The sequence below is a fragment of the Numenius arquata genome, chromosome 2 (assembly GCF_964106895.1).
Source record: "Numenius arquata chromosome 2, bNumArq3.hap1.1, whole genome shotgun sequence".
Classification (NCBI taxonomy): domain Eukaryota; kingdom Metazoa; phylum Chordata; class Aves; order Charadriiformes; family Scolopacidae; genus Numenius; species Numenius arquata.
Window position 1 is genome coordinate 86580282 of NC_133577.1, and position 18146 is coordinate 86598427.

The 18146-nt window shown below is 32.6% G+C and overlaps 1 protein-coding gene across 1 annotated transcript in view; it reads right to left on the bottom strand.

Moving 5' to 3' along the window:
• LRRIQ1 (leucine rich repeats and IQ motif containing 1) overlaps positions 1-18146 on the bottom strand; it is a 113956-nt gene that overhangs the window by 2871 nt on the left and 92939 nt on the right. Inside the window, exons 24-25 of the mRNA XM_074168290.1 lie at positions 17421-17481; positions 12469-12589 (exon numbers count right to left, since the gene is read on the bottom strand). Coding sequence (XP_074024391.1) covers positions 12469-12589; positions 17421-17481 — 182 coding nt within the window. The remainder of the gene's footprint in view (positions 1-12468; positions 12590-17420; positions 17482-18146) is intronic.

Consider the following 18146-nt stretch of genomic DNA (forward strand, 5'->3'; position numbering starts at 1 on the left):
TCCATCCTTCACACAGTTGTCAGTACTTTCAGCCAAATGCAATAAAACCACTGTAGAGAATGATCAACTAATTTAAAATGAAATATTGACAAGAAAGGTTTGTTGTAAATCACTGCAAATCCCTCCTTTTGTATTTCCCATCTTCCCATCTTTTAAATGGGCATAATTATGCTTGCTCTTCTGATAAAGCACTTTTGATATCTACTAAATAGTACGAAAAGAAGGGTATTATTATGTTACCACCATTGCTGCTCCAGTTATCGGTCTAACTGGAGTGATGAGAAACAGAACTGGCATGGAGATCCAACAGCCCATTCCCTGAAGAAGAATTCTCAAGCACAGCGAAGCTTGCTTACTCCTATTCATATTACACCTAATTCTCAAATTCTCAGACATTATACTTACAGACTGCTAGTGGCTTAAATGTTAAATATGACTGAAAAATTGTGTCATAAAGCAGAGAAACACCTCATTTACAATGAAGGTATTAGTTAAATATGAGAATTATTATTATTGAAGTTCTTTTTCCTGGAGTTTAATGCAAGAACAAACAGAAAGAAAAAAGAAAATATAGGAATGGAATGCATTGCAAACATAGGACTCGCCGGATTTATCATATGTGTGCTCACAAATTACTATGCTTATTTTTAATCCATGTCTTTCGCTATTTCAGTGGAAATCTAGGTATGAATGCTCTTGTGGTGAAGTAAGAGCAGCTTTGCATTTAAGCGTAAAGTAAGCATCTAGGTAGTCTTGCAAGAAGTAAAAATATTACATATAAATTAAAACTAAAACTCAGTTATTTTCTTGTCAATACCCGTGTTTACAAGAGGTTTTCTGATTCTACTTTGTTCAAACAGGCAATTTGTTCCTTCAGAAATATTCAATAGAGACAGCTCCATTAGCAAATGGTTAGAATTTTGTCTAGATCAAGGGGATGAGGGAAGACAAGAGACTCTTGTAAGAGACAACAATGCCACTTTGAATTACGAGACTGAACCTAGAAATGTTTCTTAAAAATACAGCCTTATTGTTTCTAAACAAACAAACAAAAAACCAAACAATATTCATAAACACATTCAAATTAATATGTAACTGAATGCTTATTATATTTTTTTCACTTACATTTGTTGTCTTTACTTATATTTATTGTGCTTTACTTCTACTTGGACATAAATACACTTATACCTGCTCAGGGGAAGTTGTGAGATTTCATTGCTTTAAGAGATTTTTTTATTTTAAGAAAAGGGGAGAAATTAATGAAAAGTGGGATACTTAATTCAATGAACAGAAAAATAAAGCAAACATTCACCAAAAAGCAATGACTGATAGAAAATGAAAACATTTTGCATTTTTAAAATGTTCTACCAAGCATGCACCTCAAGTGCTGCAAGGTCAGATATTTAGGTATTATGAAAGTATTAGAAATCTCTGAGATCCTTTAACTGTTCTTCAGGGTCTACTTTATTTGAAACTCTTACTTTACACCTCAGTAGGTTTTTTGAGAGAGCTTACAGTTTTCTCTTACAGCATAACCAATGATGTGAACAGTTTTTACATCAAGCTTGGATTTGCAACACCTCCATTTTTCCCTAAACTGCAACATGCCTTGTAAATGAATGGTTCACATATTAGCATAAATGAGTGAATAAAATTATTATGATCCTATAACCACTCTATGATTCTATGATTATTATCAGAAATTTTTGGTTGGTAAAATAAAAGGTGACATTTAAAGTCATATTTTGCTATAAAGAGATCTGTAAGGCATACCTTTACTAGTATGTGTACATATACACATAGGTATGCACATGTGTATTTGTGACTTATGAATAATTGTAAACATGATCTTAATACTTTCTATTTGTGTTATGTTCCATGAGTGTATTTGTAGCCGGCCTTACCCAAAGGCAACAACAGAAAGATTCACATTGTTTCAAGCCCATATATAAGTATCTTTACAAATATAAATTAGAACTATTACATTGGTTTTACTCTATAAAGTACTGATGTTTTTGACAACCATAATAATAACAATAATAATTTTTACCATTACTGGTACTAGAATTAAATAGAACCTGGCAAGTGTATTAAGTATAATTTAGCATGATGTACAGTTATTCTAATACCCACTCGTATGGGAACAAAATCTTAGCCAAGAAAAGCAATTTGACTTCTCCTATCCCAAACTAGCCTTTGGAAGACAGGCTGTAACAGTTATTTACTGTACTTTCATTTAATTGTACTATTTGACTATATGAAGCTCCAGTATAGTCTGAGAGATTTTCAGGTGCCTGTATATATCAAATAACCATTTCTTTTGAGTATGTGCTGAAAGCTTGTCTTGGGTTAAGTTAACATGCTTCTATTTCTAAGCAGTCACTTTTCTGTTGTTTAATCTGTTTTCTGCTATTGATTTGTTCTGGTCTTTTTTGGTTAAAGCCTGGGTCTTTTAACAAATGTCAAGGTTTATATATCCTCTGTTTTGATAAGTAATGCAATATGTAAAATGCTTTGAATGAAATTCTTGGTGTCCAAGAAGAAAAGCTTTGTTAAACAGGTTATGATAGAAATTTTATGATGTATAGTAGACGTCATAGGGCATTTATCAATCCACCTAACATTGTGTGTCTGGAGATATAATTTATTTCAAAGTCCTTACCATATTGTATTACTTAAGAGCAAATACAGCATAAGAAGGCATGGAGAAAAACTTCAACATTTTAATGAAAGTGACCAGAACGAATCCTTAGCAGCAAAGCGTTTACATCAATTTGAGCTCTGGAAAAAAGGTAGGTTCACCAGATCTGTGAAAAAGGTAAATGCTACAATCTCAGAAAAGTTACTTTTTAATATTGTTACTTATGGCAATAGTGAAGGGGGATTAAAATATTTTTTTTAGTTGCATTGTTTACATCAAAACAAAAAATATATTTACTGTATGGCAATTTTACTTTTTTTTTTTAATTATTTCACATGTGTATTTGAATAGCATTGAGAAGTGTCAGGAGCATCTTATACAAAATCCCACATGATATGTAAAGATATATCCTCTTTCCATATGGAGATTTGAAGATAAAAAATACTCATGATTAATTAATGTTTTGTAGGCAAATAATTATTTTTTTTTCTGTAAATCTCCTTGATTTCAAGTTGATAGGACTAGAGACTAATCTTAAAATTTTATAGAAACACTGAACTTAAATATCTTTGTTTTCCAAACATTGATGCTGTTCTAACCAGATCACGTTGACAACTACATACTTGAATAATCTGAACTCTAAAATGTGACTCAGTCAAATGACAGAATTCAGGTAAATAAGCATTTACAATAATAATTTCTAAACATTTATTAATTGCCATTCTACACACTTAAAATAAACAACATAATAAACATAATGCTCCAAATAAGTTCCTGTAAAATATAACATTTTCCTAACTACAAATAGGACTTTTAGCATCATTGGTTACTAAATCCCCATATTTATTTTGTTTTTCCACTCCTTATCTATTTCCCCAGTTTTGACTATTTAGGATGAAATTTTACATACTGAGTATCTGCATTTGGCTGAAGTTTTCTGAAAGGTCAGTAACTTCTAAGAAAATATGTGAAATATTTATGCTGCCCTTTGCAGAAGGGACTGGAAATCCACCAAGTAACAGAGCCTTGCTTTTAGGATCTGTCCAAATTTGGATCAAGTGTGTACAAATTGAAGTTTCGACATGATCAGAGGAGACATTATTGATTTTTTTGGCTATATTCCCTAAAATATCAGTCAGCATGGAACTGTGCTTTACCATGATGCTACACGGAGCTAAACAAGACTATTCCTAAAAATAATGTTGAAGATCATGCTAGGTCAGGGAATTTAAGAGCCTGCTTGTTTCATGCTCTGTGTGGCAGATGGAGCCTAGCTACAGGAACCACGGAGAGGATAAGAACCAAAGCTCCCACTTGAAGGAGACTGAGAGAAGAGGCAGTGGTTGGAATTAAAACCTGAGAGACAAATGAGACTGACTTGGAGTTAAGGTGAGAGAAACTAAGGCTAACTTGGCAAACGATACCCTGACATAGCTGGCATAAGGTACTACAGTGACTTGACAAACAGACTGACACTGAGAGCAGAGAGAAAACACGGGGAAGAAGAAGACTGTGAATTGGCAAAGGGGAACTAAGTAAGAAGACAGATTAAGGGGCACTAGATTGGCCCTAACTCTCAGAATTTACCTAATTAAAAGAAATGAAAATACAGGTGATGATAAGAAAGGATACAGAGAATAAGTAGATTTAGAGTCTACACTCAAGATCTGCCTAAGTAGTACAGTAAATCAGGCCAACTTTGGAGGAGATTTAAACTAGGAGATGATGAATCTGAGGAATACTGGCAAGGAATAGCTGGATACAAAAGGGAATAGAGAGAGAGAGTAAAAAGGTAATCAGACAAGGATCTGTGGAAATAAACACAAGACTCAATGGCAACTGTAGAAAGGAAGAGTGGATGGGAGAGGAAGCTTACACTGGAAAAAGAAATTAGAGAAGCAGGAAAAAGAATTGTTCATAGTAAAGGAAAGAATTAGGAAACACAAGTGTGGAAAAGTCAACAATGAAAAAGAGACAAATTAGAAGGAAAAAAATATGGAAAGAAAGATTGTCTTCAGGAAAAAAATATCTATAGACACATCTTTGACATCCAATGCAACAACTCTGTAGTAGCCCAACATTCATTACTGGGTCTTTCTGTTCGAAGCCTCAAGAAATATTTTTGAAGCTACTTGACAAACACCTCACAGCAACAGAAACCTAAATTTGTTATTATTTACTCATATCATATGACAGAAATCCTTGTGGTATGTCTAATGGTTCCAAGGTTCCAAGTGGGCATCTAAGTTACATGTAAGATGATGTCTTAGAATGGATTTTCTTTTTTTTTTTTTTTTTTTCATTTTTTAACATGGCTTCTCTTTAAGAAAAACAAACACCACCACCCACCCACCCACCCCCAAACACCTAAACCCTACTAAAAGAATATCAGGCTGTAAAATCAAGCACTTAAAATTTAGGAAATGACTCTGTGTATCTATTATATATAGTTCTTGAATTATTTTCCTAATTCAAAACACAGATGATGAAATTACATGAAATAACGTATCTTTTTTTCCCTAGCCTGTTAAATTTAATGAAAGCAAGCTCTAAGTGCCTTTAAAAATTTGCATTTAGATAATTTTTTAAAAATGTAACCTTAAAGTGAATTAAACAGCATCTTGTAAATTATCGTTCCGTAGCCTGTTCAAAAAGATTAGGTATGTGCCATTTGAGAGTTAACTAATACATAGAAAAACATATATGCATCTCCATAATCATTTATAACGGTTAGGAAAGCAGCATCTTTCAGCTGTGTTTAACAAATAGAAAAAAGTTCTGATCCTGCAGAATAGTCAAATTTGCATGCATGAGTATTCTGATTATGCAAAATTACACACAAGTACTTTCCTGGTCCAGATTTTCTTCTCAATCACACACACCGCTAGTGAAATTTTTAAAACACTTGGGCATGGAAATCAATGGAATTACATTGATGAGCAAGGCCTACATGTGTGTTTCCTTAAATTTTCTAAAAAATACAAGTTATTAAAATTGCATACTGCAAGAACAGGGAAATACTCAGGTATTATATCTGTGAACAGAAAAAAGAAACAGTCAAAAGTTTTTTGCATTGTGTATTAGATGCATATATCATACTGAAATCTGGCTTACTGAACTTGATTAAACCAGGATTTCACCTCAGAAATTCACTTTTACCTTCATGATTTTCTGTTCATTTTTGAGAGAAGCCTTGTTCTTAAGCAGATAATATTAAGATAAATAGCTCTCTGCACACATAAACAGTGACACCTATGCTGATTTACTTCAATTCCAAACGCAGGATTTATATCTATACCGGAAAGAAATTCATGGTACATACCTGATTTTTCCTAGTTTCATAATTATAAACGTTAATAATTATAAATGAATAATAATGATTTCTATTATATTATATAAAATAGATGGTATATATAATAATTCTATATAATATATACTATAATAAATATAATAATAATTATAAATTTAAAATTTATTGAATTTTTAATAATGTTTCTTGAAGGATTACTGCATTTCTATTGTTACTCAACACAACATCTCCCCAGTTAAAAAAAAAAAAAAATAATTAGTGGATTTAAGAAACTCTGAAAGTGTAAGAGTTAGACCTAAGTTGTCACCAATTATCTTTATTTTGTGAACTAATCATTCCACCATTTGACATATCCCTTGATTTTGTCACCATACTGTAAATAGTTTGTTGTTTGCATGGCTTTACCTGTGTATATCCATCTGTAATGTTACTCTTTTGTTGACATGGCAGCTTCCAAATAGTTTATCCAGATCACAAATGAGGAGGAGGCCCCTTCCTTTTCCTAACAGTTAAACATAATGTTGCTATCATCCTTTCATCAGCAGATACATAACTATTATATAAGGATGGTATATATCATGATGATTATTTCTACAGATAGGAAAATGGGTGACAGATTCAAAATAAGATTCCTAATATCAGCTAAGAGGCTAGTGACAGAACCAGGAAGAAACAGCTAAAACTCTTGAATCTGCAGGCAAATACTTTCTCTCATGTGGATAAAATCTATCCTATCAGCACTATACATTACCATACACAGAAAAGTAGGTTTTAGTATCTAAGTCTGTACATGAACAAGTTCCATTGTGCCACACACTTTCACATATAGGACATCAAGTAAAGTTAAGTATACTGATGAATGTTTAAAATAGAATAAAGAGTATTGAACTGATTTATTAATTTTGAATACAGTGATTTTTCTCACTGATTATTTAAAAGAAAGCATCAAAGAAAAATTTAGGTGTGACACAATATTAAGATTATGAGCTTTATCTACCTGCACCATGAGTTAGCAAGATATGAATGAGCTCTTTTTTGGAAGTCATTAAAGAACTTCAAATTCATATAGATTCCTGCCACTGCTAAACCATCCCTTCTCTCTGCATGTTTTTTTGCCTAGGTACCATTTTATTCTAAGATCTCTAAGGGTTTCCAGACTGAGGCGATTTTACATTCTTTCTTCTGAGGCATATTTTGTATTCTGGTAAGATGTACAGAGGTATCTGGGTGGGAAAAAGTATGTTTAAAAAACATTCAAAACAATATTCGTGCTTTTCTACTAAGTATCAAAGCCTGGTAAATTTTAATTTCTTCATAACTGTAGAACCCTTTCTTATCCATTTTACGCCTTCATTTTCTGAGCACAAAAATATTAATAGTATGGAATCATGTCACTGTCTTTTATTGGACAAAATGCTTGTCCACTAACATTCACATGGTCATATAAACATCATATAACCAGATGTGACTTAAAGAAGAGACAGCTTTATTCCTAAAACTTTGGCAGCAGTTGTGATTTCTAAGGTAAGCTGGGTTCAGCATTTTGCTGACAATAATAAGTAATTTGTACTGTAAACATTCTCTGTAAATTTACATAATTTCTACATATTTCTAAGGAGAAAGCATAAATTTTACCATTATTTTCTAGGAAGTCTACTAAGCAGGTAAATGCTGAGAAATTGAAAGGACTACTAAATATGTACCTCTATATTTGGTCCCATGTTTCTAAGAGGTTTCTTACTCGGTTTCTATAACATGGCAAATTTCTAATTCAGACTGCACAAGCCAAAAAAAAAAAAAAAAAAAAGAGGAAAGAAAGAAAGAAAAAACCACCACCCACCACCAGAAATCCCTCAGTAAAATATGAGTAAAGGCATGAAGAGAGAGCTTAAAAATGAGATGTTTACTGCACACAGGGCGTTTACAAATCCTAAATGAAAGACAGCAGCTATGGAACTACAATGTATAGACAACAGTAATGCTAAGGAGAAAGGAGCAGGAAAGCAGAAATTTTTTTAAGAAACGAAGCTGTACCATACGCTGCTTAAAACAAAGTTGAAGACTTTCTACCGACTCTCATTATCAAAAGAAAGGAAGGCAAAAAAAATGAAGGTGGGCGTTCTGTCAAGAGGAAAACTAAGAATTGAGAGAAAGATGTAAAAAGGAAAGTGAAAAGAAAAGTTACTCTTTGGTTGGTTTTTTTTCCTTTGAGTTTGAAGTCTTTGTGAGAAAGGCATTATTAAACTTCATTAATTTAATTTCACTGACAAACAGAATGGTAAAGTTTGAATTTATCTGGGAAATGAAATTGATAATTGTTTTGTAGTGGAGATAGTATTTGTGGGCCATTTTTTGAACTTAGGGTGACTAAGGAATGACAAAATTCAGGTCCTTTTTTTTTATTACTGGAGAGCAGTATTTTGCTGGTATCAGAGGCTCCCTGAAAGACTGGAATTCAGGGAAGAGAAGAATTAAGAATTCTGGGTAGTATCTTAAACAACAATTCGAAGCACAGCTCCCATTGCATTCATCTTTCAAATTCTGGTACTTTCAAATCTCTGTCAAAAGATTGCAGTTCACAACACAAGAAGTACAATGAAAATAAGGTTTAAGATTTGCAGAGAAAAGAAAACCACAAATTGTGATGATAGGTAGGCAAAGTAAATATATAGGAGACTCATCTAAAGGTCCAGCATTGGTTGGCCAGAACCAGATTAGGACGATAGAATGGAGTTGATGATTGGCATAGCCTAATCACAAACTGGACATTAGTATAAAAAAATTCAACTTGTCTAGATAGTTATAAAAAAATTAATTACTTCCAATTCTTGCAAAAATATTTCTATGCCCATCTTGCATATTGCATCTATTGCCCATCTTGTAGTGCTGACTACACTACCAGTGTCCAGGAAAGGATTAAAAAAACTATATAAACACCAATTCACACCAATATTTATGGAGTTAATAAAAATACCAATGAGTGTGGGACTGATACTTGAATCTTGCATAACTCTGACTGTAAGCCACTAACCATCACGGCTCATGTGTGTGTAAGACAGAGAAATTATACATCAAGGAAAAAGAACTTTTTCTCCTGTCCTTTTTTACAAAAGCAATGTAAGTTTATGTGAAACTGAAAGGTAGAAAATATAATCAGTGAAAGGTCATTCTAACACACTTACTTTTGCAACTTATTGGTACAAGGTACCACGGAGATTAAGATCTGGACAGACAAGAATGGACAAAAAAACCAAAACCAACCCACCCCAAAAAAACACCTCAAAAAATAGAAAACAAAAATTAGTTATCAGGAAGCATAAAGAAATAACTACGATTTCTGGAAGGAATATAAACTAGTATGTTTGAGAACATAACATACTGCCCTTCAATAGAAGCAAGGTTCTAAATTAGATGGGTAACTCATTAGTCTAACTGAACAACTACTACTTTTTCTTTAAGTTATATATATTTTTTACCTCTCTTTTTTTTTTTTTTTTTTTTTTTTTTTAATACTGGTGAATTTAACCCACAGTCAAATTTCCCTTTGAACATATAACATGGAACAACATCAAATATTTTAAGTACACAAACGCTTTCCTTAAACTGAGATATATGATGTTCACAGCATTTCCTTTATTCCTTAATTAATTTGGTTTTGTCAAGAAACAGAATTTAGTTAGTTTAGGCTTAATTTACCCCACCCAGGTTTTTCAGAAAAAAATAGTAAATTTGTGATAAAACCCTTAAAATTCTTCCACCAGGAATTCTAAGAACCTACCCTTGGAAAATAAGATCCACAAAAAGTACATTAAAGTTGGGCAGTTCCTCAAAATATTTCTGAAAATCTTGACTTAGCCTTTCTAAAACCCCTCTGAATTAAAGTATAATAACTTTGAAGCAATGTATGTTTTGTTTCTAGAAAAACATGGTCATGTACAGTCACGTCCCTGCAGTATTTAAAATGCATTTTATTTCAGTATCATACATACTTGAGGTTTTTTTGAGTAAACATACCTAAAAATAATTTATCCTGCATTTTTAGACCTCACTTTTCAGCCCAGAGGATCTCAACAATTAATTGATACAATTAATGAATTACAAATTATATATAAGAAATATATATTATATCCCCAACTAATATCTCTGATATATACTAATATCTTCCAGTTTGCCAAAGACTTCCTACCAATAATTAAGAAGAATTCTGAGCAACAATCAGGATCATGGATGTTGCAAAATGAATTTAATAACATTTTGTTAATTAAAACTTGTCAAATCATTGAGGTTGAATTCTCCTGAAAAAATGACGCAAGAACCTGATTTAACAATTAATTCAAATCGGAGCACCTCTAAGGTCACAGATTTTTTTCTAAGCTCTTCTGTAATACATGTGCAGGCCAACTCAAAGGGAATACACCTCCTAAATCACTAAAATAGTTGCTGTACTTCTTCATTAAATATTTCAGAAAGCAAAACCAAGAGATCGAATACAACAGGATAGTATTTTATAATGAATACATTATAAATAAAGGCAAATTTCTAATGTTTTCAGATTAAGGATACCACAGGGCTAATAATTTATTTTTGATCATTAAAAAGCAGCAGTCTTTGGCAAATAGAACTATATAATAAAGGTATTTATACACTGCATATAAATTGTACAATGATAATAGTGATGTCTGGTTTCATATATAATATGCATTACAATTTAATGTATCATCACTGTTTAATTTCTCAAATCCATGATGAAAAACATTATATAGATGCATGTACAGAAATGTATATAGGAAGATGTAAGACCCGGGCCTTTTTTTCCTTAGTTCCTGGACTACTGAAAGGAGAATGAATATGTATTTGTGCTGTAGTAGGTGTGTATTTTATGAAAATACATATAGATTACCAGGCATGTAAACTGTCTCTCTGTTTCTCACACTTATGATTCTGCCAGTTGACTCTTCTTTCCTGCTCCTTTCCTAGTTTCTTCTTTTTGAAGGTATAATACAATGACACTTTTTTTCTTTACTGTTCCCAAGCTCCTGACATAGGCACGAAGGACTTGCCTATCTTTGTTGAAAGCGCTTGATCCTATTTATTTTTCTGGATTGAGGTATAGTGTAGGTTATAACAGTAGTTATTCATTAATATGAATGCAGTGTATACTATTTAACTCAATTATTCAAGATATGCATACATTCTATTCTGAATATAATGATAATTTTGCCATTGACATCAGTAGCTTACACTTGTCTCACCTAAATTCAGGATTTCATCAGTTAGAAATCTCATCTAATTTAAATGGTGGGGCTTCATCACTAGCCAATGGAGAGAAACAGGAAAACTCAGGACACAATTCATTCTTTTCTAAGATGGCAGCAGAGAGAAAGAATCATATTCTTTCTCCAAGGATGTAATTAACTTAGACTAGGATGATAAATTTTATCTAATCTAATTTTAGGAATGTAAATCCAGTAAGTTAGCATGGACAAATTGTACTCACTGTTATTTTTTGCCTGTGGTGGACTAATAGAACGTAAATAAATCTTTATTGCAAAGCCTTTAAAGAGTATGTCAGAAAAATAGAGATATCAAGTATTTTTACATGTTTCCCTTGAATTTTAATTTGTTTTTCATTGAAAATGAAAAGTCAGCACATATAAAAACATAACAAATAAGCAAATCCAGTAATTACATATAATATATGAAATAACCTGATTCTTATTTTGACATAAAGCATTTCAAGAAACTTTACGACCTAAACAATTTTAGGAGTTTCAATAATTTTGCCAGTCATTTAACACTGTTTTTATTTTCTGTAACATACAGTTTTGGGGTTTGGAGTTTTATTTATTTAGAAAAGAAATCATACACAAATGACAAAATATAGTATGTCATATTATTAGAAAGATGATAACATTTTCTTCAGTTATATTACACAAAGCATGAAACTTAAAATGCTACCATTTTATGACTTTCAAGTATTATTTTTCATTTTTTCTATATATAGATTCTTTTATTTGTGTGATATTAGAGTGGTAAAGATACAAGGCTTTAGAAGGATCCTCTGCCACTGAACTACAGTAAGTTCAGTAGGATGCATATACTACAGCGTAACTGGTAATCAACATGACAGAAATCTGTAGCTTGATAACGAAACGTGTTCTGGCATTCAGTTAACAAAACATGTATTTTACAAACCTCTTTTGGAAAAAAAAAAAAAAGAACATTAGAAAAAACACTCTGTTTTATAATTTAGAGAAAAGAAAATCTTTTAAGAACTCGATCATCATCAGACCTAGCATACGCCACAGGGAACTTCCCCGGGGTTAAAATCACAAGAGGAAAGTCTAGTAATATTAATGACACAATTTTTAACAGAACTGTAGAAAACGTAGGTTTTAGGTAAGAAAGAAACAGAAGGATAAGTAGCATGTGTTATTAGGGATTCCAAGCACGCTCAGTTCCACCTAGCATTTAAAAGTGATCTTTAAAACTGATATTGAAAAAAAACATAACTTACTTGAAGATCTGGCTGAGTGTCTGTGTGGCTGCTTATTTTTTTCTCTGTTCTCAGTCAAAGCACTTCCACTGGCCATGGAAACAAGGTCTAAATCCGTGTCTTCTCTGCTTACAGGGCTTGCCTGGAAGCAGTGGGAGAGAATGTACACAATCATGAAACAAAATATAACATTTTCTGAATGCAGCTCACATTACCCCAAATAAACAAACAGGGACTGTCAAACAACCTTCTTCAAAATGATACCACAAACCTTTATTGTTGCTTAGGCTGAACAAATGCACTATGTCAAAGCATTTTTGTAAATAAGAGCCGATCTTAAAATTGTGGTTTGTGATCTGAGTCAGTGCAACAACAAAAGAAAACATTTTAGTACAGTAATTTTGAAGAAAATCAATCTTGCAGATGGCTGATGAAACCTTAAACAGCTTAAGATCATTTACTGACCAGTCTATACTTTAAGTTATAGTTGAATGTCAGAGATGTCATATTGGATTATTTTCTGCAATATTTATGTTTTATCCAGGACATGTATCAGTTCAATCAGCTAAAGGCCCAGTAAGTAATTTAATCTTTTAGATTTTTGCTAATTACCCATAACCATCAGACAGCATTTTAATTATACTTTAGGTAAGAATATTATCTTAATTATAAACTTCTAACATTCAGCGGTAGTACATTTTGGCTAGAGGCATGTTTCCTGCACATAAATATGGCAAAATAGAAATGAAAATAATATTTCATTTTTGCAATGGGTCCTTGTTTTGGGAACACGTGGACAAAGGTTAAAAATACTGACCTGGAAGATACCACACATTGGAAATGGTCAATTGTTAATTTTGCAGAAATGACATTTACTCAACAAGAACACCCTTCCCTTGAAATGAAAAACTATTCAACCTCAAAAGCAGCCATCTAACAATACTGCTGACTAGATGCCAGTAACAATGACAGGGAAAAAACAGACACTGCAGAAGAGCAATCTACAAAATCCCCAGTGCAGAGCCCATCAGCTGGAAGCATTGAAAATATGGACACGCTTAAATTTTGAAGTCTCTGGACCTTCAGAAGTGGAGACCAGGAGGCAAATAAAATTATTCCTCTATCTGGGCTAAAAAGTCCCAAATGCTTTCAGAAGCTAGGTGTCTAACTGAGTAGTGTCCATTTTTTAAACAAACAACAACAAAAAAAATAACAAAAAGGAAAGACTATGCTAGTGGTAATGTCACCAAAATTTTGCATAATATTGTGGTAGCTAGACCAGTCAATCAGGAATCAAGAGACTGGGTCTCAATTCCCTCCTTGAGTGGCTGAAGCCTGCAGCTCCCTTTTTCTCAGGAAAATGCCATTACTCTAAAGTTGTAGGCTATTCTGGATGAGACGATCTCCAGACTTCCTGTTCAAACCAGCTCACTGTACCAAGAGCAGCATTGCACCAATGCAGACAGGCTTTGTAGTCCAGTCTAACTTAGAGAACTCAGATGAAACGGAGCCCTGTTTCATTTCTTTGTCCTTACCCAGTCACTGTTTAATGTAAAATTCATGAAAAAGTTCATGCATTTTCAAACCAAAAACTCCAAAGCTACAGAGATTTTACGCTCTTCCTTAGTGACTGTGTACCCTTTGTGTCAGCACAGAAAGTTTACCCCTTGTTTTCTGATGCTTGCCTTTTATATGTTTAATGATCATGATTTTAAAGTTTTGCTTTGCACAGGTAGCAGGCTGTATTATCAATATTTTATTTTCTCTTCCATAGCAGCATCAAGAAACTTTGAAAAGAGTTACAGTTTTATCCTGCCAACTCTTTATATTTTTTGCCTTAATATTTACAGTTGCTTTAAGCTTGTGAGAGCTCCATATGCTCAAAATCTTTAAACAGAAAGTCTTTCCTTAGTAGAAATAATGCAATCATTGTGATACTCGGAGAAATTCAGACCAATGGAATTGATCATTATTTCCATCTAACCTGTTTCAACACACAGCAGAAGTTTTCAAATGTTTCAATTCCCAAAGACCCAGAAGGACACAGTATTTTAAACAACTAACCTTTCCACAGAATTATTATCTAATCCCTATCCTCACAGAACCTGAGGCCTTATTATCTTGTAGACAATATTCAGTGTTATATGATAGATTTTAATAGGGGTGTCTGGTGCTCTGATGTAAAATATTTGTTACTTTCTTTCAAATAAAGATAAGTGTTTTCACCCAATTACAGTCAGAGTAATATTTAAGGTTGTATTAATCACTGGACCAAACTTAATTTCAGGTTTGTAAAGAACCTGATTGAAAGTTCTCTGAAGTTAATTCAAACCTTTCCTTTTACATTTATAGCTTAGAGCCAAAGATTTGGAAGAAATTTAAGATACTGGTACACTTTTACACTGAGTGCAGTATTGGACTTCCATCTGTAGTAATCACCATATTTAACTCTTCAGACTTTTTGCCCTTAGTTTTATTACTACAAACCTTTTTTTTTTTTTTTTTTCTTTTTTTCCCCCAGTTAATTGGAAATTAAATTCAATGAGGAGGAATCTTCGCCTTGAATACAGCTCTGCATCTGAGTATTTGTCTGTTCTATGTCAAATTTTCAAGATATTCTGTAACCTTCTGAAGTAAAAAGTGCTTTTAAATTCAAGTTATATCTTAGTGATTTGGAGATACTCATTAACAGTGAAGTGGTTAACCATATAAGTAACTTAAACTATATACAAAGATGAATCAGGAACTCTCTCCTGTTTGTCACTCAGCACAATCATATTAATTTCAAGTGCCCAGTTTAAACTGTAAGTCAGCATCCCTTCCTAAGCACTTACATAGTAGTAGTAAGCAAAATCATCAAAATGATCAAGATTAACATAATAAGGTCTTAGATTTACTGCAGGTTACTACATAGGGTTTATTCCCCAGTGAGAAGGGCTAAGACTTTATTGTTAATATGCAACCATTGAATTACCATTTTGTATCCATGAGAAAGAATTTCTTAAATTCTTGGAATGTGTACAAATATCAGTTAAAAATTATATTAATCCAGTACTTTTGGAATGCAGGCTTATGTAACACATACAAGTTAGGGATCCTATTACACACCAGGAAACTTTATGATCAAGCATATGGCATCTGAATAAACTACTGGAAATTCCCAGGAATGCTTTCCTCTTCTAATTATCTGGTTTTTTTAAATGTATATTTTCCTCTTTCTTTCAGCTTACCAGAACTACTATTTTTTGATAAGGATTGCAGCTAGGTGTTAACTTCATTTTGCCATGATTTCAGAGCTTTTAACTGAGTTACTGTGCAAAAGCATTAGGATTATGTTCACATTTCACATTTCAACCTTTAAATGTTAAGAGAACCCATATAAATTTTAAAACCATAATTCTCCAGCTGTCTATATGTACAAGCCACATCATTATTTCATTGCCTACATAGTAATGCTTTCTGCATTAGAGATACATTTTATTCCTTTTTCTATTTTTTGACCTCCTATTGCATTTTTCTCTGTATTTCATTCATGTGGAACAGCTATGTAATTATGTGGCACGGGCTGTGACAATCCCATAACATTTCCAGTTATGTGGGCACACCACATAATACTGTTGTGGGATTGCAGCAGTATTTTGTGGACACACTGCTTACTGTAAATAAGATACAATCTACCTATGTGCACATATGCTTACCAATAATTACATAATGTGTAATTTAGATAACATTATTAGATTATGATTTGCTCAAATTAGAGCAATTACTGTTTCAGACTTTACCTAACAAATAACTATTAGCACTGCTACAACTAAACCCCATCACAACGGTTGCCTGGTTCATGATTTCAGCCACTAAACCCCACCCCAGAGAAAAATCTTTGACAAAATATGACTTAAAGAAAATAGTAACATCTATGTCTCAAAATAATTTTTTCAACAGTGAATTTTAGAGGAGTTTATGGAAGGGTTTCCAAAGCATGCATATTGCATAATTGGTGAAGCTAAAGAAGACAGACGTTAGAAAGGGCCAAGATTGCTCAGAGTAAAGAATGAGGCATATGACACATCATCTAACTTGGAAATACTTTTTATGCAACATTTTGCATTATGTATATGAATATAAGACACTAATTCTGTAGAGTTTGTAAGTTTTTGCCCTATTTTTTAACCCCCACATAATCATATCAACAAAGTGTGTATGTGTGTGTGTAGATATATAGAGTATAAATTAGCCTGTAGGCATCATAATACTGCTCGCTATCAAAAGAACTTTTGGATTTCTCTGACACTGAGTCTTTTCATTTTTTAAATCTTCAGATTTTTAAATCGCTTATATTCCCCCTCCTGCCAGCCTAAAGAACTACCCATTTCAGAAAATACAATTTTACTTTAAATGCTGCAAAGAAAAGAATGAATAATGGAAAGAGTAGAGGGTATTTTATCATGTAAAACCTATAGAAAAGAAATTGTAGGAATAAGTCTGATTTTATATAATTTTTTTAATAATGGACTATGCTAGACCAACTTACTGTCTTTTAATAAATGACAATGTGGGCATATTAGAATGATTGAGGTATGTGATTTACAGAACTGAAGAACATTTAAGCTTGTCTGATTGACAAGAATACATGTTTTCAGTCAATAATGTAATTAGTGTTGAACCATATTTAATTTTTTTAAAAGGTTGATTTAGAAGCTTTAAAAAACACACAGTAGCATTTGATGTCTTAAAAAACAAAACCAGTATCAAATTACGAAACGAGATCCCTATGTACACGCACGGCTTCTTGTGTTCAAACACCTTCTTCTGATCTCCATCAATGGGTGACTTGATTGCCAAATAGAGACAACATTAAAGAATTATATTCAGTCAAAAAAATCTCCTGGTTCTTTTTACAACAAGTGTGCATTTGAAAACACCATCAAGGCATAGCTAAATTCTGCAAAATCCCACAAGGAAAAAGTTCTTACCACAAGTTGTACTCGTCTACTGTCACGTACCGCAGGATCTAATTCAGGCAAAAAACGACAGCTGGGAAAAATGTAGAATAGAAATTTCAATAAATCTCACTGTACTAGGTTCACTAAAATACCTGAATATCAGAATCTTTTCCTGGAAGCACTCCTGCTTAAGTAGAAATGATGCTATTTAAAATAATTCCATGGTTAAGATGTAACAGAGTAATTAATATTAATTGATAATGTTAAAGTATCAGAGTAATTAATATTAAAATATTTGTACTTAACACTAAACCCAAGACATTATTAACAAATAATATTGTTAGTTCCTATGACAGAACACTAATTTAAAAATATAAATGTCAATAAATGCAACCATGCATGAATTTTTGCGTATACTGACATAAATTATAACCAAATCAGTTGTCACATTACATAGGATTAAAATTGTTTTCAGTTACATAAATGTATCAGCTGTTCTAGTCTACCAGTTATGTTACAACAGAGATCAGTGGGACTTTTGCCACATTCGAAAATGGGATCATAGTCTTAAAAAATATCAGTACAAATACTAGTGCATAGCACACACTCGCAGATGTAACATAACATTTAAAAAAATTCTTTTATAAATTTCCATGTCTTCTTACTTTCAAACATCATTACATGTTCTTTTCCAGTGTTTTCATTCAAATTAAAAGTCATGACAGTTATCTTAAACAAACACTTTCAGAGTGTTTC